Source organism: Crotalus tigris, unplaced genomic scaffold, assembly GCF_016545835.1.
Source record: "Crotalus tigris isolate CLP2741 ecotype Arizona unplaced genomic scaffold, ASM1654583v1 scf7180000017633.3093840, whole genome shotgun sequence".
In the NCBI taxonomy this organism is placed as follows: domain Eukaryota; kingdom Metazoa; phylum Chordata; class Lepidosauria; order Squamata; family Viperidae; genus Crotalus; species Crotalus tigris.
Window position 1 is genome coordinate 1696298 of NW_024096527.1, and position 14020 is coordinate 1710317.

At 41.8% G+C, this 14020-nt stretch overlaps 1 protein-coding gene and 1 long non-coding RNA gene across 4 annotated transcripts in view; one reads left to right on the forward strand and one right to left on the reverse strand.

The window, feature by feature from the left end:
* The first annotated feature begins 3208 nt into the window (after positions 1-3208).
* LOC120304313 (mitotic spindle positioning) overlaps positions 3209-14020 on the forward strand; it is a 28553-nt gene continuing 17741 nt past the window's right edge. The window contains exon 1 of one of the 3 annotated variants that reach the window (XM_039334720.1): positions 3209-3732. In XM_039334720.1, the coding sequence (XP_039190654.1) occupies positions 3556-3732 (177 nt within the window). In that variant the 5' untranslated portion in view covers positions 3209-3555. Of the gene's footprint in view, positions 3733-11771; positions 11996-14020 lie in introns of those variants that run through there. The other 2 variants (XM_039334721.1, XM_039334722.1) reach the window with 2 other exon arrangements.
* Positions 3753-11641, reverse strand: LOC120304315. The gene is made up of 3 exons (XR_005555696.1): positions 11345-11641; positions 8734-8842; positions 3753-5219 (listed from the first exon to the last, which is right to left on the reverse strand). It is a non-coding gene; the product is annotated as an uncharacterized LOC120304315 (long non-coding RNA).

Sequence of the window (14020 nt, forward strand, 5' to 3'; positions counted from 1 at the left end):
AAGACGTTTCGCTTCTCATCCAAGACACTTCTTCAGCTCTGACTGGATGGTGGATCTTTGGGGCTTCCCAGCACTTTTTCACCTTCCCTATGTAGAGAGGCAACAATTATACTTCCCTTCACAAAGTTGCCTTTTAACAATGTGAACTTTGGTTTCCTGAGTGGCAATGTCAGATCCTCCATTCCACTTTGTTTTCTAGGGCACTCCCTTCTTTCTGGCCTTTGTCCCCAAATATTCTTTTGCTCTGCAGAGAAATATGGAAGGCGCTGCTTTTAAAAATGTTTATAGAGAATCCCTAGCAGGAATGATCTTCCAGATTTAATTTCCAGCTCTCTGGAATTAATATAAAAATCAAGCTAAAATTCAGCAAAAGGAAGAAGAGATATTGTGAATAATGTGGGCATAATGTAGGTTTAGTTGCCTTTCCTTTTCTCTCCCCCCCCCCTTATTCTATGCCTCTAATTTTGTTGGCTATTTCAGCTTTCCAGTCTATATTTTGTAAGAACTATTCACCATAACTGATTTCCTTATTTGTTTGCATCTGAGGTAGACTGCCTCTGGATAGTAAAGTTCCATTTAGCTATAATGATGAAATTGTGATCATCTTTGATCCTCAAGCTGCGTCATCTGAGGCAGACTGCCTGTTAATACTGAAGTTCCATTCACTTTAATTAGGAATTTATAGAAGGCAGGAACCTTCTTCTGAAGCTAAGGTGTCCTTAGAGCGGTCAAAAAAGTTAAGATGACGGCCACAACCTCATCACAAGGTCCTGCCCCTTTTTTGTGTGACTTCTTCTGTGGATACCCAAAAGAGTGTCCAACTGCTGTTAGCTGGGTTACTTGCAGGACTGTCATTATATCTGACTGTCTAGTACGAACTGACAAGATCGCCACACACCCCCTTCCCACCCCTGAAGAGGAGACTCCAAAATATAAGGTGCAGACATGAAAGAAACAATGGAGGTTTCATTTTGGTCTAGTTCAGGGGTAGACAACCTTGGCTCTTTTATGACTCGTGGACTTCAGCTCCCAGAATTCCTGAGCCAGCATGGCTCAGCTTGGAAACTCTCCCTTTCCCCTCAGCATGGCTGGCTCAGGAATTCTGGGAGTTGAAGTCCACGAGTCATAAAAGAGCCAAGGTTGCCTACCCCTGGTCTAGTTATTAAAGAGAGCAGGTTAGAAAGTGGGAGGTGATGAGTTCTAGTTCTGCCTTAATTCTGCCTTAGGCACCTTGGGGTGATCTTAGGTCAGCCACTCTCTCTTAGCCCTGGGAAAAAAGAAGGCAAAAGAAAGCATCTTCTGAAAAATATGGTAAATAAAATTGCAGGGATTTGTCCAGGCAGTCAAAGGGAGTCAAGACTGGCTCAAAGCCAACAATAATAGTTATAGGTGACTTGAGTGCAATCCCAAAACACCTGGAAGCACCTCTTAAACACAATCCGCATTGACAAAATCCTCATCAGCAACTGCAAACGGCAGCTTTACTTGAACAGCTTACATCCTGCGATGATACCTTTAACATCATCCAGCAACAATATCTGCCTATCCCAGGTTCTTGGAAGGACTCATAAGTAAACAAAAGTACCAAATCCAGTGTAAACAATGTGGCTGACTGTGCAACCAACTATAATAATAGTTAAGACATCTGAATCTGTGCTTCCAAACTGGGACTGCAGAGCCACCTTTGTGCCCAGCTGTTTGTTTTCTTCAAACCCGAAAGACTACCAACTTAATAATATGCAGCTCTCTGTGTTATATATGCTTTCCTAAGTTCCAGTTTAGGCCACCAAAACATGAAAAAATGTGGGAAACTAGAGACCAAATTTGTGTTTCAAGGAGAAAAAAGGGCTGGCTGTGTTTTTACCCTGGCTCACCATCTAGAGTCCAAAGAGGGAATTGCAGGGAATTGCCTTCATGTGAAGTGGTCCTTACCCCCACCCCCCCAACCCGAAGGCTGTTCTTTTTCTATCTGGTCACTGGTTCTTTTGCGCCATTGCTTCCGTTCTTCTTAATCTAAGATTCACTCCCTCCAAATCTCTCTTTGGATGTTGACAGTCCTGATGATCTAGAATGCCTTTTGAACTGGAATGGTGCTTGGAATCTGTTCTTATTCCTTTCTTGTTCTTTGTTTCTAGGTTTTATGATACAGTGCCACCATGTCTGCAACTTTTCAACTTATCTTGTAATCCTTGACTTATGACCACAATTGACAAGCCAACACTTCCATTGCTAAGCAAGACAGTTGTTAAGAGAATTTTGCCCTGTTTTACGACCTTTCTTGCCACACCTGTCAAGTGAATCACTGCAGTTATAACATGGTTGTTAAGTGAATCTGGCTTCCCCATTGACTTTGCTTCTCCAGAGATCTTCCTGCCCAAATCAAGATTATCCTTGAAGGCAACTGAGTTGGGGATACTGTGCCATATTGAAGCATCCACCTTCTAACTCCTTTAGACCTTAGAATTACTCTGCATTTGGGCATTTATAATGATACCGCCATTATAAAATATTGTCTTTACAAGGTTTTTTAATATTTTAATTACCATCATATTTTAATATTAACTATGCTCAATGAGGGGGTATGATGGCTCAGTAAATGATGATAAAAAGGTATGATGGTAAAAAGACACTGAGCTTGTTGGTTGGAAAACTGACAGCCCATCCGGGGTGGGATTCAGCTGGTTTGTACCACTTCAGCAAAACTGGTAGCTAATTTTTTGTTGCCAGGGCCCAGGATGGACTTCCAGAAGCAGCATCCACACAGAGAACCGGTTGTTCACATATTTGAATCCCACTACTGCCAAGCTCCAAACAATGGGGTGAGCTCCCGTTCTTTGCCCCAGCTCCTGCCCAGCTAGCCGTTTGAAAGCAAGCAAATGCCAGTAGATAAATAGGTGCCACTTCAATGGGAAGGTAACAGCCTTCTGTGTTCCTTTGGCACACAGCCATGCTGGCCGCATGACCCCAGAAAATGTTATACTGAGCAGAGATGAGCACTGCGCCCTAGAGTCAGACACGGCTGGACAGGGGAAACCTTTGCCATTTTTATGCCACAGTGATGTAAGTTCTTTCATTCAATTTCTAAGTTTTTATTATGCAACTCAGAATTTACGGTTGTTTGGACATTGGTGTAGTTTTATTCCCTGTTTTATCTCAGTTTTTTAAAAGGTGGTTTTTAAAAGTTTGGTAAGTTTCCTTGGGTAACCTTTGCTGGCAGAGAAAAGGATTGTCCTCTAGTTCTGCCAATTCTTGCCTTTGTTAAGAAAAGTCTTCCTCCTCATTCAATGTAACATCTCTGAAAGGAGGCATTGTTTTCTTTGCCCTGATTGCTTTTGACCCACATTCATCTGCAGTTTCTTTTTCCCTCTTGTTTCCTCCTTCCAGCCTCTCTCTCTTATGGGGAGGAGACAATGCGAAGAAGTATCTGTCAAGGAGTGGCCATGAGACAGGGAGTTTACCTGGACAGGTGTGTGCTGATTCACTTTCCTTTTCCTCCAGCTACTCAGTTTGACTCTGAATCGCAGCGGATGCTGGTTGCATGCAGCACTCAAGACCATGTGGGATTCAAGAAATGGGAGCCTTTCTTATGACCATTATCCCGAGGCCAGACCGGAGCACCTTCCTTCTGCCCTCTGCAACCCTCAATTCAAACCGGCTGCTTCAAGAGTGTCCCTCTTTAAATACACTGCACCATGGCAGGTCTTCTGTGCAGCTCTGGGATCCAAGTTGCAGGTAAGAGGATGAAGACCAAAGTGTGGCTATCAGCACATTCCTCCAAAGTTTGTTCGTTTGTTTCTATCTCATCTTTTTTATTTTTACAAATAACTCAAGACAGCAAACATTCAACACAACTTCCTCCTCTTATTTTCCCCACAACAGTAACCCTGTGAAGAGTATTGGGCTGAGGGAGAGTGACTGGCTTAAAGTCACCCAACTGGCTTTCATGGCTAAAGCAGGATTTGAACTCACAATCTCCTGCGTTCTAGCCTGCTGCCTTAACTAGTAGACCAAACTGGCTTTGAGTTTTCATCAATTTGAAGTTTGAATGGTGTCGAAGGAAACCAGTGATGCTTATGGAAGGGATTGGGGTAGTGGCTAAGAAAGCTACTGTATATGATCATTACTTGAAATTCTTTCCTTTTTAAAAAAAGAATATCTATCTATCTATCTATCTATCTATCTATCTATCTATCTATCTATCTCCCTAACTTCATTTAATTTTGATCAAATTTAAATTTAAATTAGATTGCATCATTGTTGGTATGGTCCACTTCTTTGTCCAGGCCATGCCCACTTTGGGGGATTCTATTCTGTCCACTCTGAAAAAGACTTTGCATTCTCCCCCCCCCACACACTTTATAAGACAGTCCCTGCTGCCTATCACAGTGCAGGCTTGGCATTGATCCCATCTTAGCCTCCCAAGACACCCGTGAGGTAGACTCTTCCTGCTTTCTGAGTTTTTTCTTTTTCCATGTTGGAGCCAGGTTGAATGATAAATTGCTGTTCCTTATCCAGAATTCTCTAGAGCAGGAGTTCTCAACCTTGGCTGGCTGAGGAATTCTGGGAGTTGAAGTCCACAAGTCTTAAAGTTGCCAAGATTGAGAACCCCTGCTCTAGAGTGTTAAAGAGTAATAGTAGTTTCAAATAACAGTTGAAGGACTAGGTTTCAGTCCTTGGAACCTCCCATTTCAATCATTGAAGATAGTGTCTATCCACTTATCTTCTGCCAACACTTTTTCTGACTGGCTTTGATTTGTCCAAACTTAACAATCTTCTCCAACAATTTTTTTCCACTCACTTTATGGTTCAAAACAGTTAGGCATTCCCTCGCTTCTTAGGGCTTATAGAGAGCAGTTTGATTTTATTTCATTGAGCACTGACTAATTTGTTCTTCTTGCTGTTCAAATTTTCTTCATTCCTTTTCTTCAGCCTCACAATTCAAAGGGGCCAATGACACTTTGAGGAACCTTCTTCAGATTCATAGTTCAAAGACGTCTACTCTCTTTCTTTTGTCCTTTCTTATCTCCAGCTTCTATAACCGTCCTTTTTCTTGAAAGGACTCCTGCTTTAAATTATTCTGATGACAACCTTTGTTGCCATAAAAATATCCTTCTCTTTCACAATCTTGCCTACTTGTGTTATTGTCTTCCTCCTTACGATTAATTTCCTCTTTGCTTCTTCAACATATTTTTGTCATTATCGATTCTTAATCCTTCTGCCTGCAAACAAAGAAATAAGTCCACTAAATGTTTTTGTTGGCATTACCTTTTATATCTTAATATTCAGTGTTAACCCAGATTTCACTTCATGTCTTCTTTACTTTTAGCTAGCCCAGTACTGGTAGTGTTATCTTCATATCTGAAACTGCTAATATTTCAGCCTGCATTTTGATACCAGCTTCCAATACAGGTAATCCTCAACTTATGACCACAATTGGGACCAGAAATTCTGTTGTTAAGAAAGGTTAACTGAGGCGCATCTGATTCTACAATCTTTTTGCCACAGTTTTTAATTGCACATATTAAGTGAACCATGTTCCTAAGCACACCTAGCTTCCCCCATTGACTTGACTTGTCAGAAATTGGCTGGAAGGTCAGAAATGGTGATCAAATGTCCCCAGGACATTGAAACTGTTGTAAATACATGCCAGTTGCACGGGCACCCAAATTTTGATCACGTGACCATGGGGATACTGCAACCGTTGTAAGTGGAAGGACAGGTCATAAGTCATCTTTTTTAGTGCTGTTGTAACTTTAAATGGTCACTAAACAAATGGTTGTAAGTCAAGGACTACGCATATAATATAATATATTGTCTGGAAGTTAAACAAATTTGAGGACAAGTTGCATCCTACTGCTGTTCTGTGCTGTATTATAAAGCATTCTAGCTCTCTAGAGCAGGGGTGTCAAACTCGCAATGTCACGTGACGTGTCACAACGCATTGCGACTTTTTTGCCATTGCCGGCAATGGGGTGGGCGCAGTTTTGCTATGATGTATCCAGCCCGCGGGCCGGCAGTTTGACACTCCTGCTCTAAACTCAGCTCTCAGAGTAGCTTCTTGTTCACTGTAAAGATCCCTCCAAAGAATAACCAGATGTTTTGGCCCACTTCATAACCATCGTATATGCCCCATTTTAGTGAGATGTATACCGTCAAAGGATTTACTCTAGTCATAGAAACCTCCTTCTTAAATTAACCGTGTGTGATTCCACATCCCTTCTGTGATTATTTCTTGGTAAACCTCTATATGGCACAGCACTGGGTTACATCAGGCAAACGCCTTCTCAGAACCAAAATGGCTTCTTTGATCTGAACATCTTATGAGGGCTTGTTGAGGAGTCTCATCTCTCAAGACAGTGTTTCTAAATATTGGCATCTTGAAGAGGTGTGGACTTCAAGTCCCAGAATTCCCCAGCCAGCAATTCTGGGAGTTAAAGTCCACGCCTCTTCAAGTTGCTAAGGTCGGAGATCATTGCCTGAGAGAAGCAAGCAGTTTGGGGTAAATAACAGGCTTTGTCAGCGGCAGACCCCACTCATTGAAACGTGCTGTCTCTGGAAGCGTCTCTTCTGGTGGGGAAAAGGGAGGCGAGCCGGGCTGAATGCCAAATTTTGAAAAGTAAATGCATTGCCTTTTGGTGCCACTGTGGCTGCCTGTCTTGTAATGGTTATTCGTGCTTTGTTATTCACCACTCAAAGTCTGATCAGATTGGAGTGTTGGCAAAGATTATCCATAAATGTTTCTACCTTAGTTGCTGGAAGTGGATGCTGCATATTAAGCGTGTTTGTAAGAGAGACCATGGATGGGTGAGCAATGCAACCATGAGAATTTGCTGGTGTATCTCTTACGGATTGCACTGAAACTGGGAGACCTCATCTGAAATCTGTCTTCAGCTATGGGAGTTGAATTTTATCTTCAGGTGTTCATACAACATTTATCCCCAAACCTATTAAAGAATCTAGCAGCTGCATTCTCACATTGAACAATGGTAAAGGCAGTCCTCAACTTACGATCAGTTGTTTACAACCTGATTTCAAAGTTATGGCAGCTGACCCACCCAGACATCTGATTTTGGAAGCTTGGCAACTGGCTCACCTTTACAGCTGTTTGCAGCATTCCATGGTCATGTGACCATGACTTTTGATAGTTTTTGGCAGTTTCTGGCATTTACTTCCTGTTTCCAGCAAAAAAATGGCCATGGATATAATGGATTCACTTAATATTCAATGTTCAGACATTGAATATTGGACATTGAACAATTGTGGTGTTCGCTTAATGGCATCTGCAAAAAAATGTGATCAGGTTGGGTCTGGTCACATGGTGACTCACTTAACAACCTCAATAACTTGCAGCCATAATTCTATACTCAAATTATAGTCATAAGTCAAGGACTACCTATAGTGTATGTATAGTTATGAAAAACTGGCTAGTAAATGACTTGGTGTATATTATATGAACTGAGAAAAGGGGCTGATTTGTTATATCAGTATAGAGACTTGGAGCCAATCATCTTTTGAGCTCAACCTACTCTACAAAATAGTCATGGAGATATGAGCTGAGGTGGCGCAGCAGTTAGGGTGCAGTACTGCAGGCCACTTTAGCTGACTGTGTTCAGCAGGTCAGCGGTTCAAATCTTACCAGCTCAAGGTTAACTCAGCCTTCCATCCTTCCGGGGTAGGTAAAATGAGGACCCAGATTGTTGGGGGCAATGTAAATATATACATACATTGCTTACTGGTGTACACCGCTTAGAGAGTGCTTGCACTTAAAGCGGTATATAAGTCTCATAAATAAATAAATAAATAAATAAACTGGAGGAGGGAATGCTTGAACCCCTGGAGGAAAGGCAGGATTGAATCTAATAGTGAATTAATTAATAAGCAAGCTTCAAGCACTGGATTCAAGCTATATAAGCCAAAAAACAAAGAGAGCTAGCAGAAACTGCTAGAAGGATGGAAGAGCAACTCCTTACATCTTCAACCATAATTGATCAAGAGCCAACATTGTACCTTCTGCCATCAGGCTTGTGGGATAGGAACAGCTTTCAAGCCATTTGAATTTAGATATTTATTTGGATCTTAGTAGAATGCTGCAATCAATCATGTTGAGATGTGCTTTATTGGTCTTCAGTTTCCTAAACTGAGTTAGCTAGCAACTTCTAACTGACCTTGGCTGGTCTTGAACACTAACCAAGATCAGGCCTGCTTAGCACTTGCATCAGAAGCCACTAAGACATCCCAAGACTGCAGGCTAGTCTGAGTAGTTGAAAAAGAATTCAGAGTTCACTGGAGTTGGGTAGCCAATAAATTTAAATACATACATAAATAGGCAGTATCACACTACTTCCATATTGCTCATGACATAGACATGCTCATGAACACACCAGTTTACCTTTTCAGAAAATTAGAATATTCTGTATTTCTTTGATGCTATCTAATTATCACCTGGATTTGCAATCCAGTTCTGGGAACTGAATCTTATACCCTCTTAGCACTAGAAGGCTTGCTTTAATTCCTGCCAAATGATTGTTTTGGCTTGATACAATTTAAAATTGGCTAATTCAGTTTATCAGGAATCAAAGAACAGCTCCCAGGATTTTGCAGGGAGATCTTAGCAACCCAGTTTCTATGATTAATGCAACTTGGGACTCTTTAAATATATTGGGCTACATCCGATGCGTCCTTTGGCTGGGATCATGGCCAACAGATCTGGAGGACAAGAAGTTGGGGAGTTACCATCTCACAAAACTTTTGCAGCAAAGCAGTAATGTATTTTCTGTAGCAAGGTGGGGTGCGAGGCCTTGTCCGGTGGGAATTTTTAAAAAGTTCTTCAAGAATTGTTGAGCTACAAGAAAAAAAAGTGAAAGCAATCTAGTTTCTATTGGATCATAAAAATGCAACTGTCTCAAGGGTGGTGCCTGATGTTTTTATAGTAGCTGTGGACTTTGCCTTGTACATGCCATTAAGATGAGATTTACAGGGTCACCTAGTGGCACCTAACAAGTTTTCCTTTGTCATATAAAGAAATATTCTGGGAACTGGGCTGACACACCTATTCTTTCCTGGATTTGGACTACTTTGAGCCTGCAATGAATTACAGCAGGCTCTAAGAAAGAGGCTCCTGAATTTACAGGTAGTCCTTGATAAATACCTCAGAGGATAAATGGGTGAATGGCGCTCCTCCAGATGTTAACAGCCTTGCCAGGGTAAATATAGCAAAAGTCCTGGTGGTACAGTGGTTAGAATGCAGTACAGGTAGTCCTCGTCATACAACAGTTAATTTAGTGACCGTTCAAAGTTACAATGGCAGAGAAAAAAGTGACTTAAGACTGTTTTCCACACTTGTGACCGTTGCAGCATCCCCAGGGTCATGTGATCAAAATTCAGACGCTTGGCAACTGGCTCACATTTATGTCGGTTGCAGTGTCCCTGGGGTCATATGATCCCCTTTTGCGCCCTTCTGACAGACAAAATCAACGGGGAATCCAGATTCGCTTGACAACCGTGTACTAACTTTAACAACTGCAGTGATTCACTTAACAACTGTGGCAAGAAAAGTCGCAAAATGGGGCAAAATTCCCTTAACAAATGTTTGACTTGGCAAGAGAAATTTGGGGCTCATTTGTGGTCATGAGGTGAGGACTACCTGTATTGCAGGCTAACTCTGCCCACAGTCTGAAATGAGGACCCAGATTGTTGGGCGGGCAATAGGCTGACATTGTGAACCGCTCAGAGAGTGCTGTAAAGCACTATGGAGCAGTATATAAGTGTAAGTGCCGTTGCTATTGCTACTGCTATGGAGCAGCACTGTCAGCCTGGTATACCATAGAACAGGGGTCTTCAAACCTGGCAACTTTAAGACTTGTGGACTTCAACTCCCAGAATTCCTCAGCTGGCTGGCTGAGGAATTCTGGGAGTTGAAGTCCACAAGTCTTAAAGTTGCCAAGTTTGAAGACCCCTGCCATAGAATTTGATTGCTCTTTCTCCCTTGTCACCATGGCCTAGGACTTGAGATACAGGTAGTCCTCAACGTGCCACCACAATAGGGACTGGAAAATTCATCCTTAAGCAGTATGGTTATGAAGTGAAGATCACACCACTGCGCCCAGTTTTATGACTGTTTTTCCTGCAGCTGTTAAGTGAATCAATGCAGTCCTTAAGCAAGACATCTCATGAGCATGATTTGCAATCTTCCTGCTGGCTTTCTCATGTAGCTGTTGCCAGGTCCCTGAATTACAAAGAGATGACTGTGTGGATGCTGAGGCTACTTGTAAGTGCTAGCACAGGTCCTAAATAACTTTTTTTTCTGCACCTTTGCAAATTTGAACAATCATTCAACACATGGTTATATACAGGTAGTTCCTCAACTTACAACAGGGGTCTTCAAACTTGGCTCTTTTATGACTTGTGGACTTCAACTCCCAGAATTCCTCAGCCAGCGTGCCTGGCTGAGGAATTCTGGGAGTTGAAGTCCACAAGTCATAAAAGGGCCAAGTTTGAAGACCCCTGACTTACCACCACAGTTGGGATCAGAATTTTTGTTCCTAAACAAGATTGTTGTTAAGCGAGTCACATCTGATTTTATGACTTTTTTGCTACGGTTCCTAAGGAAATCACTGCGGATGTTAAATGAATCACATGGTTGTTAAGTGAGTACGGCTTCCCCCATTGACTTTGCTTATCTCGAAGCCATTGGGATGGTCACAAACCCTAACACTGCAACCATCATAAACACTATACATGCTGGGTTGTCAAATACCTGAATTTTGATCATATGACTGTGGTGATGCTGTGACAGTCATAAGTGTGAAGATCAGTTGTAAGTCACTTTTTCAGTGCTGTTGTAACTTTGAACAGTTGCTAAACGAATGGTTGTAAGTCAAGGGCAATTTGCAACAAACTCCGCCATTTAACTAATCTCTTAAAACCCCAAGGCAAAGATATAACAATTAGTTTAGCCATCCTAAAATATATTGGAGGGTGTTTCAATCCCAAGTGGCTATGACCAAAATTCATCAACACAGACTTTAAAAGGGCACACATGGGTTTATTAAATGATTTTTTTTTTTAAAAAAAAGTCTGTTTTCCGGGCTTCTTGAAATGACAATTGCAGAACAGTCTCCCGATAATAGACCATAGTTCAACAGCAGTTCAAAACCAGTAGAAAACAACTGTAACAAATCCAGAAATGGAGCTGAAACTACAAGAGCTGTAAAGACTTTTCAAAATGCCAAAGGGTTAATTAAATCCCCACAAAAGTCCGATGAAACAGCCAGGACTTTGCACAGTGCTTTGAAAAAACACGTCACCTCTGGAATCCGCCAGGATTAAAATGAACCATCCTTACCTTTAATCTTCATGCAGTCTCTACTCTGGCTTTACAAAAGTGGTTCTGTTTTTTTAGATAGAGATCATTTCTGAACAAATGCAACCTGAATGTGACCTCAGATAATTAATTTCTACCTTAAGGCAGATTCAGGATAGGAATTTAGGGCTGTGGGGCAGTGGGAGGCTTGGGTAATGTTCTTCTTTCTTGTTTTCCCAGTGCTGACTTCCCTCTGGAAGGGCCAGTAAGAATGCTTCCCTTTCCGTAACAGGTGGCAAGTGGGGGGGGGCACATTTTGTCCTGAAATTCATTGCATCTCTGCTGCTTCAAGTTCTAGAAATTTGTTTCTCTCTGTGTGGGTGAGTGTGTGTGGGTGAGATCCTGATGGAGAAAGCTTATCAGTGTGACACAGCCCACAGACTTGTAGTGTCTCTGCCCCTCCCATTCCTACGCTTGTTCAAAACTGCCAACGCAGCTCAAACTTGCAAATACCTCTCCGATCAAATGCCCCTGAGCAGGCCTCCCACAGCAGACAGGCATTCAAGTTGGGAAACGTTGGTCTGGATTCAGAAGGCTGGGACTGGCCAACAGGTTTGGGTCTGCCTGTGCTAGGCATGGATTTTGGAGGCTACCTGCGCAAATTCAGACATGGGTCTCTGGGATCCTGTGCAGGTGAGTCCTCGGGGGACTTGGGACAGGTTTGCTCAAATATGGGATTGTATGGAGGAATTGAAAGGGCAAAGATAGGTTTCCAAGCCCAATTTTGAATGTGGCTCCTGCTTCCAGAATCAGATCTGGACCTTAGAATGTGGTGTCAGCCAGGCGTGCGAGAAAAATTGGGTTAGAAAGTGTTTGAGGGCAGACTTACCTAATTTCCTTTCTAAACTCAGATGAAATTTAATTCTGGTTTGAAATTCACAGCTCTGCATTGGACTAATAATAATGATGATGGAAAATAATAGAAGTGAATGCATGTATAGTATATAGTATTTACAAAAAAGGGCGAGCAAGGGGTGATAATATAGAACTTGGTTTCAACAGGTGAATATCATGCAGAACTGCATATAGAATTGTATGTAGGAATTTGCGAGTTTGGTTAATACGATCTTTAAACATATTAATGAAGATTGAGATAATGAGAGAAACTGAACATTTGCTTATTCCTAGTAGCAGGTAGATTTGTATTCCTAAAAACTCTGGATGTCCTTTTATTTGATTTTCTGGAAGTCAAACTGTTACTCTGTAAGATACAGAGTATATATTGAGATACTATGTAAGATACAGAAGATATATTAAGTGTCCCTCCATGAGGGAGATGGGCAGTTTAAAAAAAGTGATACAGGGATATCGATAGATAGGAGAGGGAGGGAGGGAGGGAGGGAGGGAGGGAGAGAGAGAGAGAGAGAGAGAGAGAGAGAGAGAGAGAGAGAGAGAGAGAGAGAGAGAGAGAGAGAGAGAGAGAGAGAGAGAAACTCTAGAATCAGAATCACAAGAGTTAGAAAGGGCCATCCAAATCCAAGCACTGAGAGATGGCTGCCTAGCTGAGTGTTTTTCAATCTTGGCAATTTTAAGATGTGTAGACTTCAACTCCCAGAATTTCTCAGCCAACATGCTAATTGGGGAATTCTGGGAGTTGAAGTCCACCCGTCTTAAAGTTGCCAAGGTTGAAAAAAACACTGATATAATCCCTGAGCAAACACCTCCAGTGACAAGGAGTCCACCACCTCTGTGAATGTTGAAATATGCAACTGCTTTTATGTGTTACACATTAAAAAACAGTTGACATTTTTTACTGTACTCTGTGAGCACCTATGATGTAACTTAAATTCACCAGTTCTGTCTAGCAAAAGAGAACAAGCATTCTTTAGAGCTTTTTTCAAGTTGATGTTTTAATTCCTAAGCAAAATGCCAGAAGGAAAGTTGAAACCAAGCAAATAAGTAGGGAAATTAACAAGATTTATATACTGTAGAGGTCTCTGCTGGGTTCATTCAAAGCAGTCCCAAACTATTTGTCCCAACATCCTTTTTCCAGCAGGGATCAACCAGCAGCCTCTGGGAAACTCAGTAGCAGAATATGGAGACAAGAGTTCTTCATCCCAGATTCTCTAATTTGGTGATAGACTGACTCTGCATCTGGAGGCTATCATGATTAAGTCATTAACAGAACAATCTTCAATTTGTTTTTGAAATAATTTAAGATGATGCTTTTTACCTTTTGGTAGAAATGTATTTCATAGATGTCATGTAAAGATAGAGTAGTGGAATATATTGCTTCTGAATCTGGAGGCACCATTATTGGCCACTTCAGATGGGAGCTGCTGATAGCCAAAGTGAATCCATGAATAACAGAATAACAGAATTGGAAGGGACCTTGGAGGTCTTCTAGTCCAACCCCCTGCTCAGGCAGGAGAACCTGTATCATTTCAGACAAACGGTTGTCCAAGCTCTTCTTTAAAATCTCCAGTGTTGGAGCACCCACAACTTCTGGAGGCAGGTTGTTCCACTGATTGTTTTCACTGCCAGAAAATTTCTCCTTAGTTCCAGGTTGCTTCTCTCCTTGATTAGTTTCCATGAGTTGCTTCTTGTGCTGACTTCAGGCGCTTTGGAGAATAGTTTGACTCCCTCTTCTTTGTGGCAGCCTCTCAAGTCTACTTTCCATTTTCCAGCTTGCCAAGACACAAGGCAGATAAGCAATGG